Raw genomic sequence first — 17780 nt, 5'->3', positions numbered from 1 at the left:
GACCCCATATTTCTACATCAGCTTCCCTATCATGTGAGATGTGAACTACGATCCTCCATCCGACACAATTTCCCTTGGAGTACTGTATCAGGCAAAGATTTCTTCAAAGATAAAGTCTGCTACCACTTTCTTTGTTGCTCTCATGACCACTCTAGCTTCCATCCATTTGGTCACATAATTGGTGTAGACCAAGATGTAAGCTTTCTAATGAGAAGGTGGGTTGAAGGGTCCAACAAAATCTATGGCCCATTTCGTGAACAGTTGAAGGAATATCTGGGGTTGTAGAGGCATTTCATCTGATTTCCCATGTTGTCCCATCCGTTGGCGACTGTCAGATCTTCGGACATAATCTTGAGCATCACAAAAGATGGAAGGCCAGTAATATCCCATTTGCAGCACTTTGTGACCTATTCTTTTATCTGCAAAATGTCCTCCACAGGGTCCATCATGTGCAGCCTTTAATATCTCATAGATATCATCTTCTCCCACACAACGTTGAATCTGTTGGTCAACCCTTGTATGAAAGAGATATCCTGCCATCCATGAATATTAGGTACTCTGATGAATAATCTTCCTTTGATCTTTATATGACAGATGGCGAGGCACCTTCCCTGTAGCAAGATAATTAGAAATATCTGAATACCATGGAGTGTTAGTAGAAACTTTAAAAAGATGTTCATCTGGAAAATTATCTTCAATTGATGTATTCTTACCATCGTTTTCTATCGTAAATAAGAAATCCGCAACCACATTGTCCTTCCCTAGTTTATCTACTATAGTAATGTCAAATTCCTGTAGTAGCAACAACCATCTGGTAATGCAACCAAGGGTAACAGGTTTATTAATTAAATACCTGATAGCTGCATGATCAATATGTACAAAGGTAGAATACCCGTAGTGTAGTGCCAGAATTTGTTGATGGCGTAGATGACAACAAGGAACTCGTTTTCAGTCGCTGTGTAGTTTTATTCAGTAGGAGCCAAATTCTTACTAACATAGTAAACTACATATGGTACCCTGTCCTCTTGCTGTCCTAATACTGTACCAATCGCTGTTTGGGAAGCATCTGTGTGAATATGGAAAGGTAATGCCCAGTCCGGCCCTCTAAGGATCAGAGCGCTACATGCCAATTCCTTGATTTTCATAAAGGTTGTATCATAGTCACCTGTCCATACAAAATCTAAATCTTTTGTTAGTAATTGAAATAGTGGATGTGATACTTTCACAAAATTTTCTATAAAATGCCTATAATAACCAGCACAACCAATAAAGCTGCGTACCTGCGTGGGCATTTTGGGTGTTGGGAAGTGAAAAATTACCTTCATCTTGGCTAGGTCAATCCAAATTCCTTCAGCCGAGAGCAAATATCCTAGAACAATTCCTCCTCCATCATCATATGGAATTTTACTATACTTAAGGAGACACACACTTGTATACACCTTTCGAGAACTTTCTCTAAAATTTTCAGCCCTTCTACAAATGAATCCCCATATGGAGTAAATTCGTCCATGTAAATTTCAACACTATCATCCACCAAATCAGAGAAGATCCCCAAAATTTCCCTCTAGAACGTTGGAGGTGCATTACATAGGCCAAAAGGAAGGATGTGATATGCGAATGTTGCCCAAGGGCATGTGAAAGTGTTTTTGTCCTGATCTTCAAGAGTTATCTGGATCTAGTTATACCCACTAAAATGTCTAAGAAGGAGAAAAACTTTTTTCCAGCCAATGTGTCGAAAACTTGGTCAATAAACGGTAAAGGAAAATGATCTTTCTGCGTTGCCTTATTTAATTCTCTCTAATCCATGCATATCCGCCATTTACCATTTTATTTGGGACCATTACTAATGGTGAAACCCATTGGCTATCTAAAATGGCGTAAATAAAACCTATGTCCAATAATTTCTGAAGTTCTTTCACAACATTTTTCAATGTGGGGTTCATTCTTCTCTGAGGTTGTCTTATAGGACAACAATATTCCTTAATATATATATGATGGGTACATAAATCAGCAGGAATCCCCTTCATGTCTGAGTAATCCCAAGAGAAGGCTTCTTTATGTTTCTGAAGGACATCTAAAATTTGCTTCTTTTTGGATTCTGATAGGTTTGGATTAATATTCAGGGTTTTTCCTGGTTCTAATTCCACTGGGACGCTTCCATGGGGTGCATCAACAGGTAGCTCCTCTGATCCTTTTGTTGTTTTAATAGTTTCTTGTGTCTCACAACTTAGAATAGATTCTAGGATTTGTTGATTTTGCTCTGAAATGAAGCAAGGATCATCCATGAAAGAGGTGATTACGTCATCCTTTTATTCCATTTTTAACTGAAGGGCCTATCCAATAGTGAGGACTGTTCTCAGTTGCTCATTTTCCATTTCAGACTCTTTCCTAGATAAAATTTTCTTGCTACCTGTTGGTTTTATGGATGGGTTTGGCTCTGTAGGTGGGTATAACAATAGATTCTTAGTGTTGTGCCCATTTGAAATAACCATGTGCCCTGAATGGCACCCATTGTAAGAATCCTAAATAGCCAACCATGTTCTGCCCAAAATCAAAGGATGGCTGCCCACCGAAGATTGCATATGTAAAACAAGGAAATCTATTGGATAGTGCCATGAATCCACTGCAATTTTTACATATTCTAACTTCCCTACAAGTTTTACTATAGATTGGTCTGCCAATTCCAACGCTGTAGGTGTATGTTTCAAGTTACAAAGACCTAATGTATGCATAGTTTCAGTGGTGATAACGTTAATGGCAGCACCCAGGTCTACCAGTACATTCGGAATATCTACCCCATTAATTTGTACTGTCAGAATTGGGTTCCCTGGATCTCCATACTTTACAGGCATTGACTTTCCCATCATGCATTCTGACAATTTTCCCATAACGTGAATAGTAAGGGGGTCTTTGGATTTCTTTGCAGGTTTCTTTGAACAGTGTTCCTTGAGAGTCTTTGCATATATCGGTACATCCTTCATAGCTTGTAATAGCGGAATTTTGACAAATAAGTTCTACAATTCACCTAATAGATCGAATTCAGCTTGAGGGCTTGGTTTACTCAAAGCTAGTCTCTCGGGATAAGGTGGTTCAGATTGATATTGTTTTGCAGGAGGCAGCTAGCTTCTATCAATTTGTTTTGGATATTTATCATTTAATTATGATTCATTACCTTCACCATCAAGTTGTTCAATGATAACTGGAGGAGATTGAACATTGACTGTCTGCCCTAATTGGAAATTCATTTCATACATCTCTGTAGTAGAAATTCTATATGAAGGTAGGTTAAGAGTGTTAGTTTGATGAACTCCCTTGTTATTAGGATTTGGGTTAGGTTGTATTGGAAGCTGAGGATGGGAAGGTTGATTACCAGGAGGAACATTAAAGGGAAAGTGTATTTGTTGCTGGGGCATCAGCTGAGGAAACTATCCAGGAGGGGATCCTCACCGAGTTGAAGCCCATGGGGAGCTCGAACTGGCTTGAGGGTTCCACTGCTGCCAAGGTGGAAACTGGTATTGCAGCCACATGGGAGGATAGGGCATAGACTAAGGATTCATATTAAAATGATTGAAATATTGAGATGGATCTGAGTACATACCTTGATTTCTAATCGGTGGTCGAGGTTGCCATGGCTTTCTAGACCCCATGAGGTACAGTTGCTCTGTGTCTTCTCCTGTCCCTTGAAACACTGCTTTCAAGCATGGCAAGGAGGGACATGAGCTTGTTGATTTAACTCATTGATTGCACATTCCTATATGGAGTTTAATGGAAATTCCCTCTCTCGATGCTTCTTTCTACACTTCATGCAGAATATAGCCATGGTCCTTTCTAATTCCAGCTACTTCTATTTTACTTGTAGCGTATCCACTTGTGTCGACAGAGTACTCAAGATATCTGTTCTCAAATTGTCTAGCAGGTTTCCGATTTCTGCCTTCGTAACACCCCCGCCAAACATCTTTGTTGAGAGAATCCCTTGTCTATTTCTTGCAAGCCCTCTCAAGCACTGAATGCGTAGTTCGAAAATATCTTCCAAGCTTTCCTTGGAGATGTCTCCCTTTCCTACGATGTTAAATAGTTCCAAGGAGTCCTCACAAAAAGCCTGGAGGAGGATAATTTTTAAAATTTCCTTATCCAGGTCGGAGTGACCTGACCTCTGTAAGGTGTACTTGAATCATTCCACACAATATTCCAAGCTCTCGTATTCTTTCTGTGTGAACTTAAAAAGTTCTTCCCTGATGTTCCGATATTTGTAGTAATTCTGGTATTTTTCTAGAAAAGTTGTCCACATATCATCCCATGTGGAAATAGAGCTTCCTCCAAGGCCCATAAACCATTGTAGTGCCGTCCCTTTTAATGTAGCAGGGAAAAATTTTAGCTTCTAGGAATCCGTCATATAGTTATACCCCCGGCACACTATGTCAAATTCGAATAAAAATGTGTCGGGGTCTTCTGAAACAAGCCCATGAAAGCTTGGTAAGGCTGCTAATGGAATAGACTTTGTGGGTGCACTAGCTCACAAATCCCCATTCGGAAACTCGATGGTGGAGGTTGTGGTAGCCATAAATGTCCTCTAATAACTGTTAGGATTTCAACAAGCTCTGTGGAAGATGGCTGAGGATTCCTTACCACTCGGATTCGAGTTGCTTTAACAACACTTCCCCGATCCCTTGGTGATGCAAGTACCCCTTCGTTTCCTTCTGCTGCATCCTCATGACTTGATCCCTTGGCTACAACCTCCTTTCCTTTTCTGGAGTGATATGACCCTGTTGAAGTTCTGCTTGTGACCTCTTCCCCTTTTATTACCAGCGTAAGGTTTCCCTAGTCAGGTATACTGTTGGACGTTTCCTCAACTGCTGGAGGGACCTATTGTGTCGAATCACAAAAGAATGTTGTAGATAGCATTGGTTGATCTACTGATTGTCCCTCGAACTTTACTTTCTATGCACCTGGTCTCACGGCTACGTGAGAGGATGCTTTTGATTCAGCCTTTGCTATAATTTGCTGGATATAGGTCTTTCTTCCCAAGTCCAGTCCTCCCCTCTTCGGGGCTCTTCCTCTGCCCCTCTTATTTGGTTCTCTGTTCATACAAATGCTGATATGATAGAAGGTCTTGGTATCAACCTAAAATGCTTTATTCTTGAAGTAAGGTGTCAAAGGACCATTCCTTCCCCAAGACTAAAGAACTTACAAAAGGAGAGACAACTTAAAAAAGACAGTAATCTAGGGTTCAGGGTCAGGAGCAGGGCGTCAAAGGACTCCTCCCTCCCCAGGACAAGAACCAGGAACAGACACACACCTCCAAGAATACCTAATACTTCTAGATCTAAAGTAGGGCATCAAAAGACTCCTCCCTCCCCACGGTAAAAGCTAAGGTTTCTCGAAATTAAAACACACAAGGGTTTGAAAGAAATAAATCTAACTCAGGGCTTAGAGCAGGGCGTCAAAATGCTCCTCTCTCCCCAGGAAAAGAGAGTGGCCCAATCAAACAAAAAAACAAAAAAAAAAAAAAAGCAAAAAGAACACCTATGGTCAGGACCTGAAGCAGAGTGAGAAAACTTGTTCTCTCCCCTGTACGAGAGATTGACCCTTTGGTTGGTTTGAACCGTGTCTCGCACCTTGTTAGCCTCTCTGGAAACGATGCCAAAATGTTGGTATCTAGGTATGAACAATCTATTCATCCTTTTCCTACATTAATTTATCAATACAGGTGCGTATCCTTTCAAGGCAACGAGCAAGGTATATGCAGGGGCAAGAGTACAGTCTGTTCCAACCAAGGGTTCGCGATTAACATTCAAAACATAGTTGTAAAACTGAACTAAATATAGAACTCTAGAAAAGTAATTACAAGGATTAACAAACTGTAAAAGTAAGCATAAAATAACAAATAACACACACAGAAAGACGCGACACCTGATCAGGAGAGTGGGCCCAGCTCCTTGATCATGGCTATGTTAATCATAGTGAAGAATGGAGTAGCAAAATATATGATATTTTATTAATCTGTAAATAGCTATTACAATATCAATGGGGAGTCCCCCAATTATAGGAATAAACTGTCTTTTATACACAGCAAGGGAGAACAACATCTTCCCCAAAACCTGGTAACTGTATACCCATAAATGTACATTAGTTTGGAATGACACCAACACCAGATAGACAAGATCAGTGAAAGGCCCAAGAATGGTTCAGGGATCTCTGACTCCAGCTCCATGGCCTCCTTATGGCTAGTCGTTGCTATGAATTGTGGATCTGCTGTGGGATGCTGAAGCATTGGTTCCTATTCTCTAGAAGCTGCAATCAAACATATGTTTTAGTGCCGCGAATAGGCAAACCCCGTGACTTTACTTCATTCATAAAATATTCTAATAGACATAAAAAGGGGGTAATCACCTTGCAGATTGAGCATAGTCAACATAGGTAAATAAGTGCAAAGAGGTCAAAAAGGCTGATAGAAATGCAACAGAAAGATATCCAGATTTGGTGCCCAACACAATGTAATTGCAAAAAAATTTGTGATATTAGCCAATGAGACCCAAGAATCCTCTCTAACTCTTCAAGGCCTTTGGTTGGGGCTAATCCTACAATGTCTGGATATTTTGGGATCCACCCTGAAACCGTCACACCCCATAGTGTGGCCCAAATACTCGACTTCTTCCATGCCAAAAGAGCGCTTATACAATTTGATAAATAATTTATGCTTCTGGAGCAATTGCAAGAGAATGTCTACATGTTGAAGATGTTTTTCCCAGGTGAGGTTGTAGATGAGAATTTCATCAAAGAAAACGAGGACAATTTTTTTGAGATATGGTTTGAGCAAGTGATTCATGAGGCTCTGAAAAGTGGATGGGGCATTACAGAGACCAAATGGCATGACCAAAAATTCATAACGACCTTCATGAGTTTGGAAAGCCACCTTGGGAATGTCTACTTCTTTCATGTGTATTTGGTGATAGCCCGAGCGAAGATCTAGCTTAGTAAAGAATTGAGAACCATTTAGTTCATCCAGCAAATCATCAACAACAGAGATAGGGAATTTATCTTTGTCCATAAGCTTGTTGAGGGCACTAAAGTCTAGACACATGCACCATTCCCCATCTTTCTTGAGCACCATGACCACAAGTGATGAATAAGGACTAATGCTAGGACGAATGACACTGGCTTCCAGGAGTTCCTTGATGATTTTTTCAATTTCATTATTTTGGGAAAAAGGGTATCTATATGGGTGCACATTCAGTTGTTGTGCCACTAGGACCAAAGTGATGCTATGATCATGTCCCCCTCTAGAGGGTGGAAGCTCATGAGGTTTGTCAAAGACCTATAGGTGGTTGTTTAGGACCTGTTGCATCTTAGGATGAATATGAAGAGTAGTGGTCTCGATGGCCTGGATGGCATTAAATTGGGTGATAGCTCCATGATGACCATTTTTTAAAAACTTTTCCATTCGATGCGAGCTGATGACAGAAGGAGTACCTGCTTGGAGTCCGCGAAGGGTATGTGTGTGGTCATTCTGCTTAAATCTCATATACAACTCCTAGAAATCCATTATGATGGGGCCTAGTGTGTAGATCCATTTAGCACCCAAGACAATGTCACAACCACCCATGTTGATGGAAAACATGTGGGTCTTTAGGTGGTAATCTCCCATTTGAATTTTGATATTTTCATAGCAGCCTTCGTATTTCAATGTCGCTCGATCAGCAATCTAGACCTAGAAATTAGAGATTTCTCTAACAAAACAATGAATAGCTTTTGCGACTCTATGATGGATAAAGTTATGCATGCTGCCACAATCAATCAGTACTACTACCGCCGATGTTTAATAAAACCTTTGATTTTGAGCTTTTAGGGAAAAGAAATGCCTACCAAAGCATGGAGTGAGATAACTGGTTCTTCTGGTGTAGCTAGGAGCTCATTGTCTTACTAGTTGTCGTCATCTTCCTCCTTTGGTCCCTCACAAGGTGGGTCTTCCTCAGATGAACTGTGATCAGTAGCATCAATTTGAAAGAATTTTGGTTCCTTGCATTTATGCCCCAGGGAGTATTGGTCATCATAGTAGTAACAAAATCCTTGCTTCCTTCGTTCAACCATTTCTGCGGGGGACACCTTTTGAACCTTAAGTGTTTGGGTAGTGCCCTGAGCCTAGGTGGGGCATCTCTATGAAATTTGGAAAATGTGACTGGGCCACTAAAGCACATCCCACTTCGATAGCCTTTGTGCAAGCTTCTATCCATGTGGCTGGGTGGTGCATCTAGACATGGGCTTGGATGGCTTCTTTGAGACCACTTATAAAACATTCCAAGTAGAATTCATCTCCTAGACCTGCTATGCGGAAGGCCAATTTCTCAAAGGATGTAATATAGTTGTTTACTATGCCTGTCTGTCTGAGCTTAGTAAGACAACCTAAAAAATTAGATTCACGGTCAAAGTGGTCACAAATGGATTTTGCGAACACCTGCCAAGTAATTGTCCTTGGATAGCATTTATGATGCCACTGCCACCATTGCCATCTTTCTTGGTCCAAGTAAAGGCCTCCCACACGTAGTTTAGCTTCATCATCTACGATGTGATTCAAAGTGAAATAATTTTGCATTTGTGCTACCCATATTGATGAATTAGATCCATAAAATTTGTAAGTGTCCAGCTTGGGAGGTTGAGGGTTGGAATGTTGGTGATTTCCATGGATGTGAAGATGATGGCTAGATTCTCCTTCAAGGTCTTCATTAAAACCATCTGCCTCTGATTGTAACGTCAACTTGCCCTTTGTGACTATGGTTGTTAATGTCTTCAGATAATCCATTATCCAATCCAATTTTTTTTCAATGGTATCGATCTTTTCATTGGCGATGGCTTGAACTCTGGTTTCTACCATACTATTGGGTTGTGTTATATTCCTTCCACGACTAGCCCACATAGTTAACTGGGGGTTAGAGGGGGGGATGTCACAGGGGTTTGAGGGGCACCTGTAACTCCACTTTATGGGGTCCGGGGAAGCACTGCAGAAAATTTTGGTTTTGGACTCTATGTTAGGTTGGGCAGACACACCTATGGTTTTGTGCATGATTTTCACACATGTTTTTTCGACGCGATGGTTTTGCAGTCCATGGTATTGGATGCGATGGTTTTCGATCCATGGTATTAAATGCTTCGGCATGTATGAATATGTATTGTAACATTGAAAGGAACATAATGAAAAATCAAGCTGGTAGTCCTGGTTTTGGGATCCAGGGGAAAATCTCTGCGTATATGTGTTTTATGTGTTCTGCTCTCGCATTATTTATTTCTTGTGTTTTAGAATTCGTATGTAGGTAATTTCTGTACAGGGTTAAAACCTACATTTGGTATTAGAGCAGATTTGGCTTCAAGGGGATGCCTTTGTTGCTGAGGGGTTTTGCTCGGGCCTGTGGTAGACCCTGTTCAGTGGGAGATCTGCGAGATCGATTCTAGTGGTGAAATAATATGGCGAGCAGTGGAAAGATAGAGATCGAAAAATTTAATGGTCAAAGTTTTGAATTGTGGAAACTCAAGATGGGGGATCTATTGGTGGATAAAGATCAGTGGATTGCGGTAGATCCAGGTACTAAACCAACGGGAGTGTCTGATGAAGAATGGAAGAAGTTGGATTGGAAGGCAAAGAGCGCAATACGATTGGGTGTCTTAGATTTAGTATTGTTGAATGTATCAGGGGAAGCTATGACGAAGGCTTTGTGGGACAAGTTAGGGACTTTGTACTAGTCTAAGTCTCTGGTGAATAAAATGTTCCTGTGAAAAAGGTTGTATAACCTAAGGATGAAAGATGGAGACTCGGTGACAAAGCATTTGAATGCATTTAATACTGTGGTAAGTCAGTTAGCATCTGTTGATATTAAAATTTCAGATGAAGATAAGTGCATCAGTTTGTTGTGTTCTCTAGCAGATTCGTGGGATAGTCTGGTTATTGCAATAGGTAGCAATGCAACTGCCTTATAGTTTGATGAAATAGTCTTAGCCTTGCTAACAGAGGAGATGAGATGGAAAAATATGGAGAGCCAGAATGGTGATGCCTTGTCTATACGAGGATGGTCCTAGAACAGAAACAAAAATAAGTCATCGAGTGGGAGATCTAAATCTCCAGGAAAACCTGTAAAGGTGGTGTGCTGGAAATGCGGAAAGGAAGACCAGTTGAAAAGGGACTGTAAATCTAAAGCTCTTGACAAAAGAAAGGGATCTGATGAGGCTCCTTCTGCAGAGGCAAAAACCACCTCCGATGAAGGTGGAGATGTGTATTTGGCTTCTTCAAGTACACATGTAGATCACGAGGCATGGTTTATCAACTCAAGTGCATCCTTTCACTTCACTCCCCATAGAGAGTGGTTCTGTGAGTATGAGAAATATGATGGCGGTGATGTCTTCTTGGGGGATGACAGGAAGGCTAGAATCATTGGTCGTGGAAAAGTAAAGTTGAAGCTACAAGGTGGAAGGGTTAGAACACTTCCGGGTGTTCTGCATATTCCTACATTAGCCAAAAATATGATTTCTGTTAGTAAGCTGGATGATGCAGGTGTAAAAATAGTGTTCGATAAGGATACCTTCAAGATGGTTCGAGGAGCACTGGTATTGATGCGGGGAGTTCGGATTGGAATTCTGTACACACTCCAAGGTAGCATGGTTGTTGATGGGTGCAAGAGTTCTGTGGTTCCTGAAAGTGGAGCAGAAAATCTAGTGGTCTCTGGAGAAAAGACCATGTTGTGGCATCAAAGGCTTGGACATATTGGAGAGAAAGGCCTTCGAATACTTCATGGTAAGGGTATGGTAGAAGGTATTAGTAATATCTCTCTCAATTTTGATTTCTGTGAAAATTGTGTATCTGGGAAGCATAATCGGGTGAGTTTCCCCTCTGGTAGTAAGAGGGCGAAACAAATATTAGAACTTGTGCACAGTGATGTGTTTGGACCTGTGAAGGTTCCATCACTGGGTAAGTCTATGTACTATGTATCATTTATAGATGACTTCTCAAGGAATACATGGATATATTTCCTTAAGAATAAATCTGAAGTCTTTGACAGGTTTAAAGAATTTAAGGCTGAGGATAGATAACGGTGGAGAGTTTTGCAGTAAGGAATTTGAAGAATTCTGCAAGAAGTGTGGTATAGCACGGCATAAGACTACTTCATATACACCTTAGCAAAATGGAGTTGCAGAAAGAATGAACAAGACATTGATGGAAAGGGCAAGATGCATGCTCAGTGGTGCCGGGTTAGGACAGGAATTCTGGGCAGAGGCGGTGGATACTGCATGTTACCTGGTCAACAGGTCACCTTCATCAGCATTGGAGGATAAGACTCCACAAGAGGTACGGACTGGTAGGAAACCCTCTCTCTCAAAGGAGAAACAAACCAAGTTGGATAGTAAATATGAAAAGTGCATCTTTATTGGGTATAAGGATGGTTTAAAGGGTTATAAGCTTTGGAACCCAGTCACATGGAAGGTTGTGTATAGCCGAGATGTGGTGTTCATAGAGGTGAAAGATGTTATTAAACATGAAGTCTAACAAAAGGAACCTGAGAATGTAGAGTTTGAGCTAAAGGAGGAAGAATTAGACTCTACAGCAGAGGAGGAATCAAAAGATGAAGAGCCACAAACTCCAGTTCTGAGAAGATCAGTTCGAGAAAGAAGGCAGCTTGAAAGGTATAGTCCATCTGCTTTCTGTTCAAATTTTTCTTTATCTATTATTCTGTATGATCCCAGAACTGTGAAGGAAGTAGTAGATTTAAGGATGGAAAACTCTGGAAAGAGGCCATGGTTGATGAAATGGCATCTTTGCACAAAAATGAGGCTTGGGATCTGGTGGAGTTGCCGATTGGGAGGAAACCCATTGGCAACAAATGGGTGTTCAAAAAGAAGACAAACGCAGAAGAAAAAGTGGAGAAATACAAAGCTAGATTGGTAGCAAAAGGTTATTCCCAGGTGCTGGGAATTGATTTTGGTGATATTTTTTCTCCTGTTTCCAAGGTAACTTCTATTTGATTACTTTTATCTGTTGATGTTGCTTTTGATTTTGAGGTAGAACAGATGGATGTGAAGACAACATTTCTTCACGAGGATTTGGAAGAGGAGATCTACATGAAGCAACCTGAAGGCTTTACAGTGAAGGGTAATAAATAACTAGTATGCAAGTTAAAGAAGTCTTTGTATGAGTTAAAACAGTCACCAAGGATGTGGTATCAAAAATTTGATACATTTATACACGGACTTGGCTTCACCAGAAGCAAAGCAGATCACTGTGTGTATTTTAAATTAATTGGTGACCATGTTATTTATCTGGTCTTGTATGTGGATGATATGTTGCTGGTTGGAAATGACAAAGAAATTATCCAAGATTTTAAGACCCAATTGTCGTCCAAATTCGACATGAAAGAACTTGGTGCTGCAAACTATATTTTGGGCATGGAAATTAAAAGAGATCGGGAAAAGAGGAAGCTCTAGTTAAACCAGAGGAAGTATGTCAAGACAATATTGCAGAGGTTTAATATGCAGGATAGTAAACTGGTGAAGGTTCCTATTCCTGTAGGTGTGAGGTTATCTGCTGAGCAGTGTCCCAAGACACAAGAATAGGAAGAGGACATGTCCTGTGTTTCATATGCAAGTGCAGTCGGTAGCCTGATGTATGCAATGGTCTGTACTAGACCAGACATTGCACACGCAGTGGGATTATTGAGCAAGTTTATGTCAAAACCAGGGAAGGAGCATTGGATAGCAGTGAAGCGAGTTTTCAGGTATTTGCGTGGCACTGGTGATTAGGGTTTGTGCTACCAAGGAAGACTAGGATTGGAAAAAGTGTTGGATATTAGTGGCTTTGTTTATGCAAACTGGGCTGGAGATCTGGATCAGAGAAGATCTACAAGTGGGTATGTGTTTAACCTATTTGGAGGTGCATTCAGTTGGATGAGTAAGAAACAGACTGTAGTGGCACTATCAACTACAGAGGAAGAATACATGGCAGCCACTCTTGCAAGTAAGGAACCAGTTTGGTTGCAGAGATTGTGTTCAAGTATGGGGTTAGTACATGAAGCTATAAGGATAGACTGTGACAGCCAAAGTGCAATTTTCTTGGCAAATAACCCTGCATATCATTCAAAGACAAAGCACATTGATGTTCATTATCACTTTGTGAGGGATATGATAGAAGACAAAAAGGTGTTGTTGGTAAAGGTGGACACTTTGAAGAATACTACAGATGCATTGACAAAATCTATGAGTTTTGAGAAGTTGTCTTGCTGTAGAGAAACAATGGGCATTGCAGGGGTGGATAAATGACTAAGCTCTCTTCTGGTCCCCTGTGGAAAGAAAACAACAAGTGGGAGAATGTTGGGTTGTGTTATATTCTTTCCACGACTAGCCCACGTAGTTAACTGGGGGTTAGAGGGGGGAGGTCACTGGGGGTTTGCGGGGCACCCGTAACCCCACTTTATGGGGTCTAAGGTAGCACCCCAGAAAATTTTGGTTTTGGACCCTATGTTAGGTTGGGCGGACCCACCTATGGTTTTGTGCATGATTTTCGCACATTTTTTTTGGACGCGATGGTTTTTTGGTCCATGGTATTGGACGTGATGGTTTTCGGTCCATGGTATTGGATGCTTCGGCATGTATAAATATGTATTGTAACATTGAAAGGAACATAATGAAAAATCAAGTTGGTAGTCCCGATTTTGGGATCCAGGGGAAATCTCTGTGTATATGTGTTTTATGTGCTCTGCTCTCGCATTATTTATTTTCTGTGTTTTAGAATTCGTATGCAGGTAATTGTTGTATAGGGCTTAAACCTACACATACACAAATCTTGGTCACTTGTCTTCACTTTGAAAAAATTTGGGACCACCTGAAAATTGAAGCTGGCCAGTGAATGGTACCACTATGGTTAGCTCTTCATCCTGACTCTTATGGGCTAAGTCTCTTATATGCATCCTAGGCGGGCCTCAGATTTTTTATTTATTTTTATACTCCGAATGGAGTTTTACTCCCCACTTATCAATACTTCAGTAGCCAATTTCTAGAAAATTTAATCCTATCCAATGTCCTGCAAGAATCTCCCTAGCATATAGGAGCCACAAGCCACCCTGCACAAATGGTCAGATCTTTCTACGAAACCCTCAACTACTAAATGTGAGTTGGACTACAGCAGTGACTGAACCCCAACTCCTAGATATGAATGGTATTGAGGCGGCAGACCCTGAATTGGTGGATCTAATTGTTGCAGCGACCACAGAACCCCAACTGCTACATCTGATATGGCAAAGAATATGATGGGTGATCTTAAGAGAGACGAGGGACCTATGGTCTCAAGGAGTGTCAGGTGGTAGAGATTGTAATAAACATAAGGGTTCAATAGTGGTACTCGGCCTAATCTTTCAGGGCACTAACTAAGGAGGATCAACTCTACCCTTAGTCGTACTACCTGACTACCCTATCAGACATGAGATTAATATCCCTGAGTGTTGTTCTTGGTGTACTATAGCAGCAAGACGGCTAACGATTTATCTACGAAAAGGTTTCAGGTGAGCCTAGGGGACTTATGATATACCTACAAGTTACGTGGAAGATAGTCTATGCGTGGTTCTGTCTAATGTGCAACTACTTGAAGGGGTATCCACAAGGGTTACAAGGGAGTCCAACAAGCATGACCACCTCTTGAATTTCCTGCGTGCATGCCTACCCAGATCCGTAGGTTTATGTGCTCAATGACATATCCTATGGTTTAAAGATGCTGGAACACGTCTCTAGCCAAAAAAAATCTGCTAGAAATGTAGATACCATCGGCCCTAGAAAACACTCTGATACCACTTGTTATGCTCTTGACCTACGAGAAGATGCCAGAATACCAAATATATGAAGAACCATAACCCATAACATAGAACAAAATGAGAAATAACAACATGTATTTTATTATTCAGAGATGAAAGAAATGTTCACTTGCCTCTTCGAGAGGGCAAGCTCCAATAGAGCAGGGCTTGATTACAAAATAAGACACGACACTCCTCAATGGGAGTCTCTATCCTTTATATGGGATTCATACATGCAATACCATGGGTCAGTACCATGGTTCTCTTAATACCATCTATCTAATACCATGGCCCATTTTCAACTAACTGTTGTCCCTTTCTTTAAATGTGGGTCGAAAACTTACAATTATTAATATGCACTTTATTGACTCTTTGCTAATTATAACTATGACTCGACCCTATTACATAAATAAGGGGTTAGGGTTCAACCTGTTAGCTCTGCTACAATTTTCAATAGTTGAGGGTCAAGGACAACTTTGCCATGTTGTATTATGCTAAAAGAAAACTTGTTGCAGTCTTGTCCTTCCCCCTCCTTCATTTTCTTATATTTTCAACACTCCCGCTGTTCTTATTTTCTTCCAGAATTCTTCGCAAACCTATATTCCCTTTCGCTCTCGCTTAATCTCTGCATTCCACCGCCTCTTTTTTGCCCTTCTAAAACTCTGTGTAATCCCCGTTATCTCTATTTTCTCCATAAAACTCTTTCATTTTTGTTTTAAACCCCTAAATCTGACAAAACTCTTTTAGGCCCCTTTTCCCTAATCCCCGGGTGCTAAACGCATGAGCCCGTGCCCACGTGACCTGCCCCTCCATAACCCTTTGCCGCCCTTTTTCTCACGTGTTAAACCTTATCCACTTGTTCGCCGTTGATCGCAGCCATCGCAAGATCCGACGGCAATCGCACCTTCCCCCGCCGAGACCTGGATGCGCGTTAACTTGCGGGGGGCAGCGATTTTCATCTTCCACATGTTGCTTTCTTATTCGATCACAATGGTTCATACGGAAACCACTGAGCCCGTTCGGCAGTTTAAATCCCATGCACCTTTCGTGCCCGACCGTCGCCGGATCTACCCGACTACGATCCGACTGCTGACAATCATCTTCGCCTGTCTACCTCCTGATTCCTCCCGCTAATGATCTCTCTCGTCCATTTGCTTAATCCAACGGATGTTCTTTGTTCCCTGATCTGCTCATGCCTCTGCCATTCTGTGTATGCCCATTGCCTCCTCTGTGCTCCCGAAACACGAAGATGGCCAACTACCAGTCCCTGTACTGCCTATATTAAATCTTCAAACTACCTCATTCAAGAAGCAGCATGGCTGAGGATGGAGAGGACCACTCTCAAGTAGTTAAAAGCATTGAATGGTTATGTGTTTCTTTCAGTCAGCATTCCGCCTACTCAGAGAAGGACATTATACTATCTAAAAAGGCTGATTTTGTTCATTAAGACACTGAGATTGCAGCGGAGGCCCATTTTAGATTGTAAATGCGGTTGGTGGTCCATTATGACCCCTCCACGCATAGTTTAGCAGACTGTTTGTAAACCAACCTCAAGATATATCCAGAAGATAGAACGTAATAGGTTGATGAATGTTAGCTTGATGTAAGGTTCAACTTCTGGAGACTGTAACTATTGTGATACCTGCAATGTCTGGTCCTCATTTTCAGCTAATACAAGCTTCTTTTGTTGTTAATTCCTCACTTTCCACCTTTTTTTTGTTCCAGGCTATGCCTGTTATGCATTTATTCATGTTCTGTTGATGTTTAGCATTAGAGGGGTTGTCATCCCTCCTCTGTGTTAGAATCTAGCTTGTATCATTGAATTTTTATGCAGGTTTCTGTCGTTTTAATGCCAGAGAGCTGTCATCCTATCTGTGCATTAGGAAACAGATTTATAGACCTTTTAACTAGTTGTAGCTGGCCATCATAGGGCCCTGTGCATCTGTTGGTGTGGTTAGTCTTCTCCATCATCACATTTCCTTAAACTATGAGTAATTGGTGGTCTAAAGCCTCGTAGTCTGGGGGTGTTCACCCATGTCTGGGGTTAAGCATAGTAGAAGTGGTTATCTAGCTTGAATATGCGGCATTTCTCTCATTCATCCACCATTCTTCCAACATTTTGTTGAGTTTGTAATGTTCCCGAGCATCTCTGAGATACAACCTAGGAGAGTTTCTTGGAGTGATAACATTAATTGGCGCCGTTGCCAGGGAGAGGGGAATTGAAGCTCAGCTTCTCTGGGAGAACGACACAGTTCCAAGCTTTGATGATAGACAAGGTTTGGACACATATGCTGGTTGTAATCATCTATCTGGCAACTCCACTGGAGGAAGACCATTCTTTGGTGACTCCACATTGCAGTTCTGGTGCAGTTCATGAGGCATGTTCGGAGATATCTTTAGAAACCATCAGCTGAACCAGTGCGTGATCCTGAGAAGATTGTTCAGCAGAAGAAGATATCACAGTAAGGAGAGTCAGGGTTAGGTAAGCCTTAAAGAATTGTTATGTATCTCTGCCACTGTAGAAATACCTTCAGAAATTCATACATCTCCTTAGTCATTCATTTCCCTTTCGGACCTCAATACAAAAAAGCATCCATGTTGTCCATCATATTCCTCTATTTCTCTCATTCTTTTTATTGATTTGCACCACTCAATCCACCAGTATCCTTCCACTTGCCTCAATCATGGCAGGCCAACAAGCTCTCACAAAGATAGAACGAATAGTTGCTGCTAGGTATGGACCCCTGGTCTTGCCTATCCCTTTGAATGCCACGCCTGCAGGAGATTATCAATAATTTATGCCAAAGTTTACTGGTAAAGAAGGAGTATCAGCTGAAGAGCACCTCGAATCTTTTTATAGCTATGATGATAACTTGGATATCAATGAAGAGGATGTCTAGATGAGGGTTTTTGTGGAAAGCCTAGATGGGGAAGCTAGAAAATGGTTTAGAGAATTACCCCCTA

General features: G+C 41.2%; 1 protein-coding gene across 1 annotated transcript; it reads right to left on the bottom strand.

The window, feature by feature from the left end:
- Positions 1–2522: 2522 nt before the first annotated feature.
- On the bottom strand, positions 2523–2981 carry LOC149242140 (uncharacterized). The gene has a single exon (XM_089370772.1). It carries the CDS (start codon positions 2979–2981, stop codon positions 2523–2525), a length of 459 nt encoding a protein of 152 aa, XP_089226898.1.
- Between the last annotated feature and the right edge of the window lie 14799 nt (positions 2982–17780).

The sequence above is a fragment of the Pinus tabuliformis genome, chromosome 8, assembly GCF_031772625.1.
Source record: "Pinus tabuliformis cultivar Carrire ecotype Pingquan chromosome 8, CPIR1, whole genome shotgun sequence".
In the NCBI taxonomy this organism is placed as follows: Eukaryota; Viridiplantae; Streptophyta; class Pinopsida; order Pinales; family Pinaceae; genus Pinus; species Pinus tabuliformis.
Note: the sequence above shows the minus strand (reverse complement) of the source record. Positions and strands in the feature narration are given on the sequence as shown.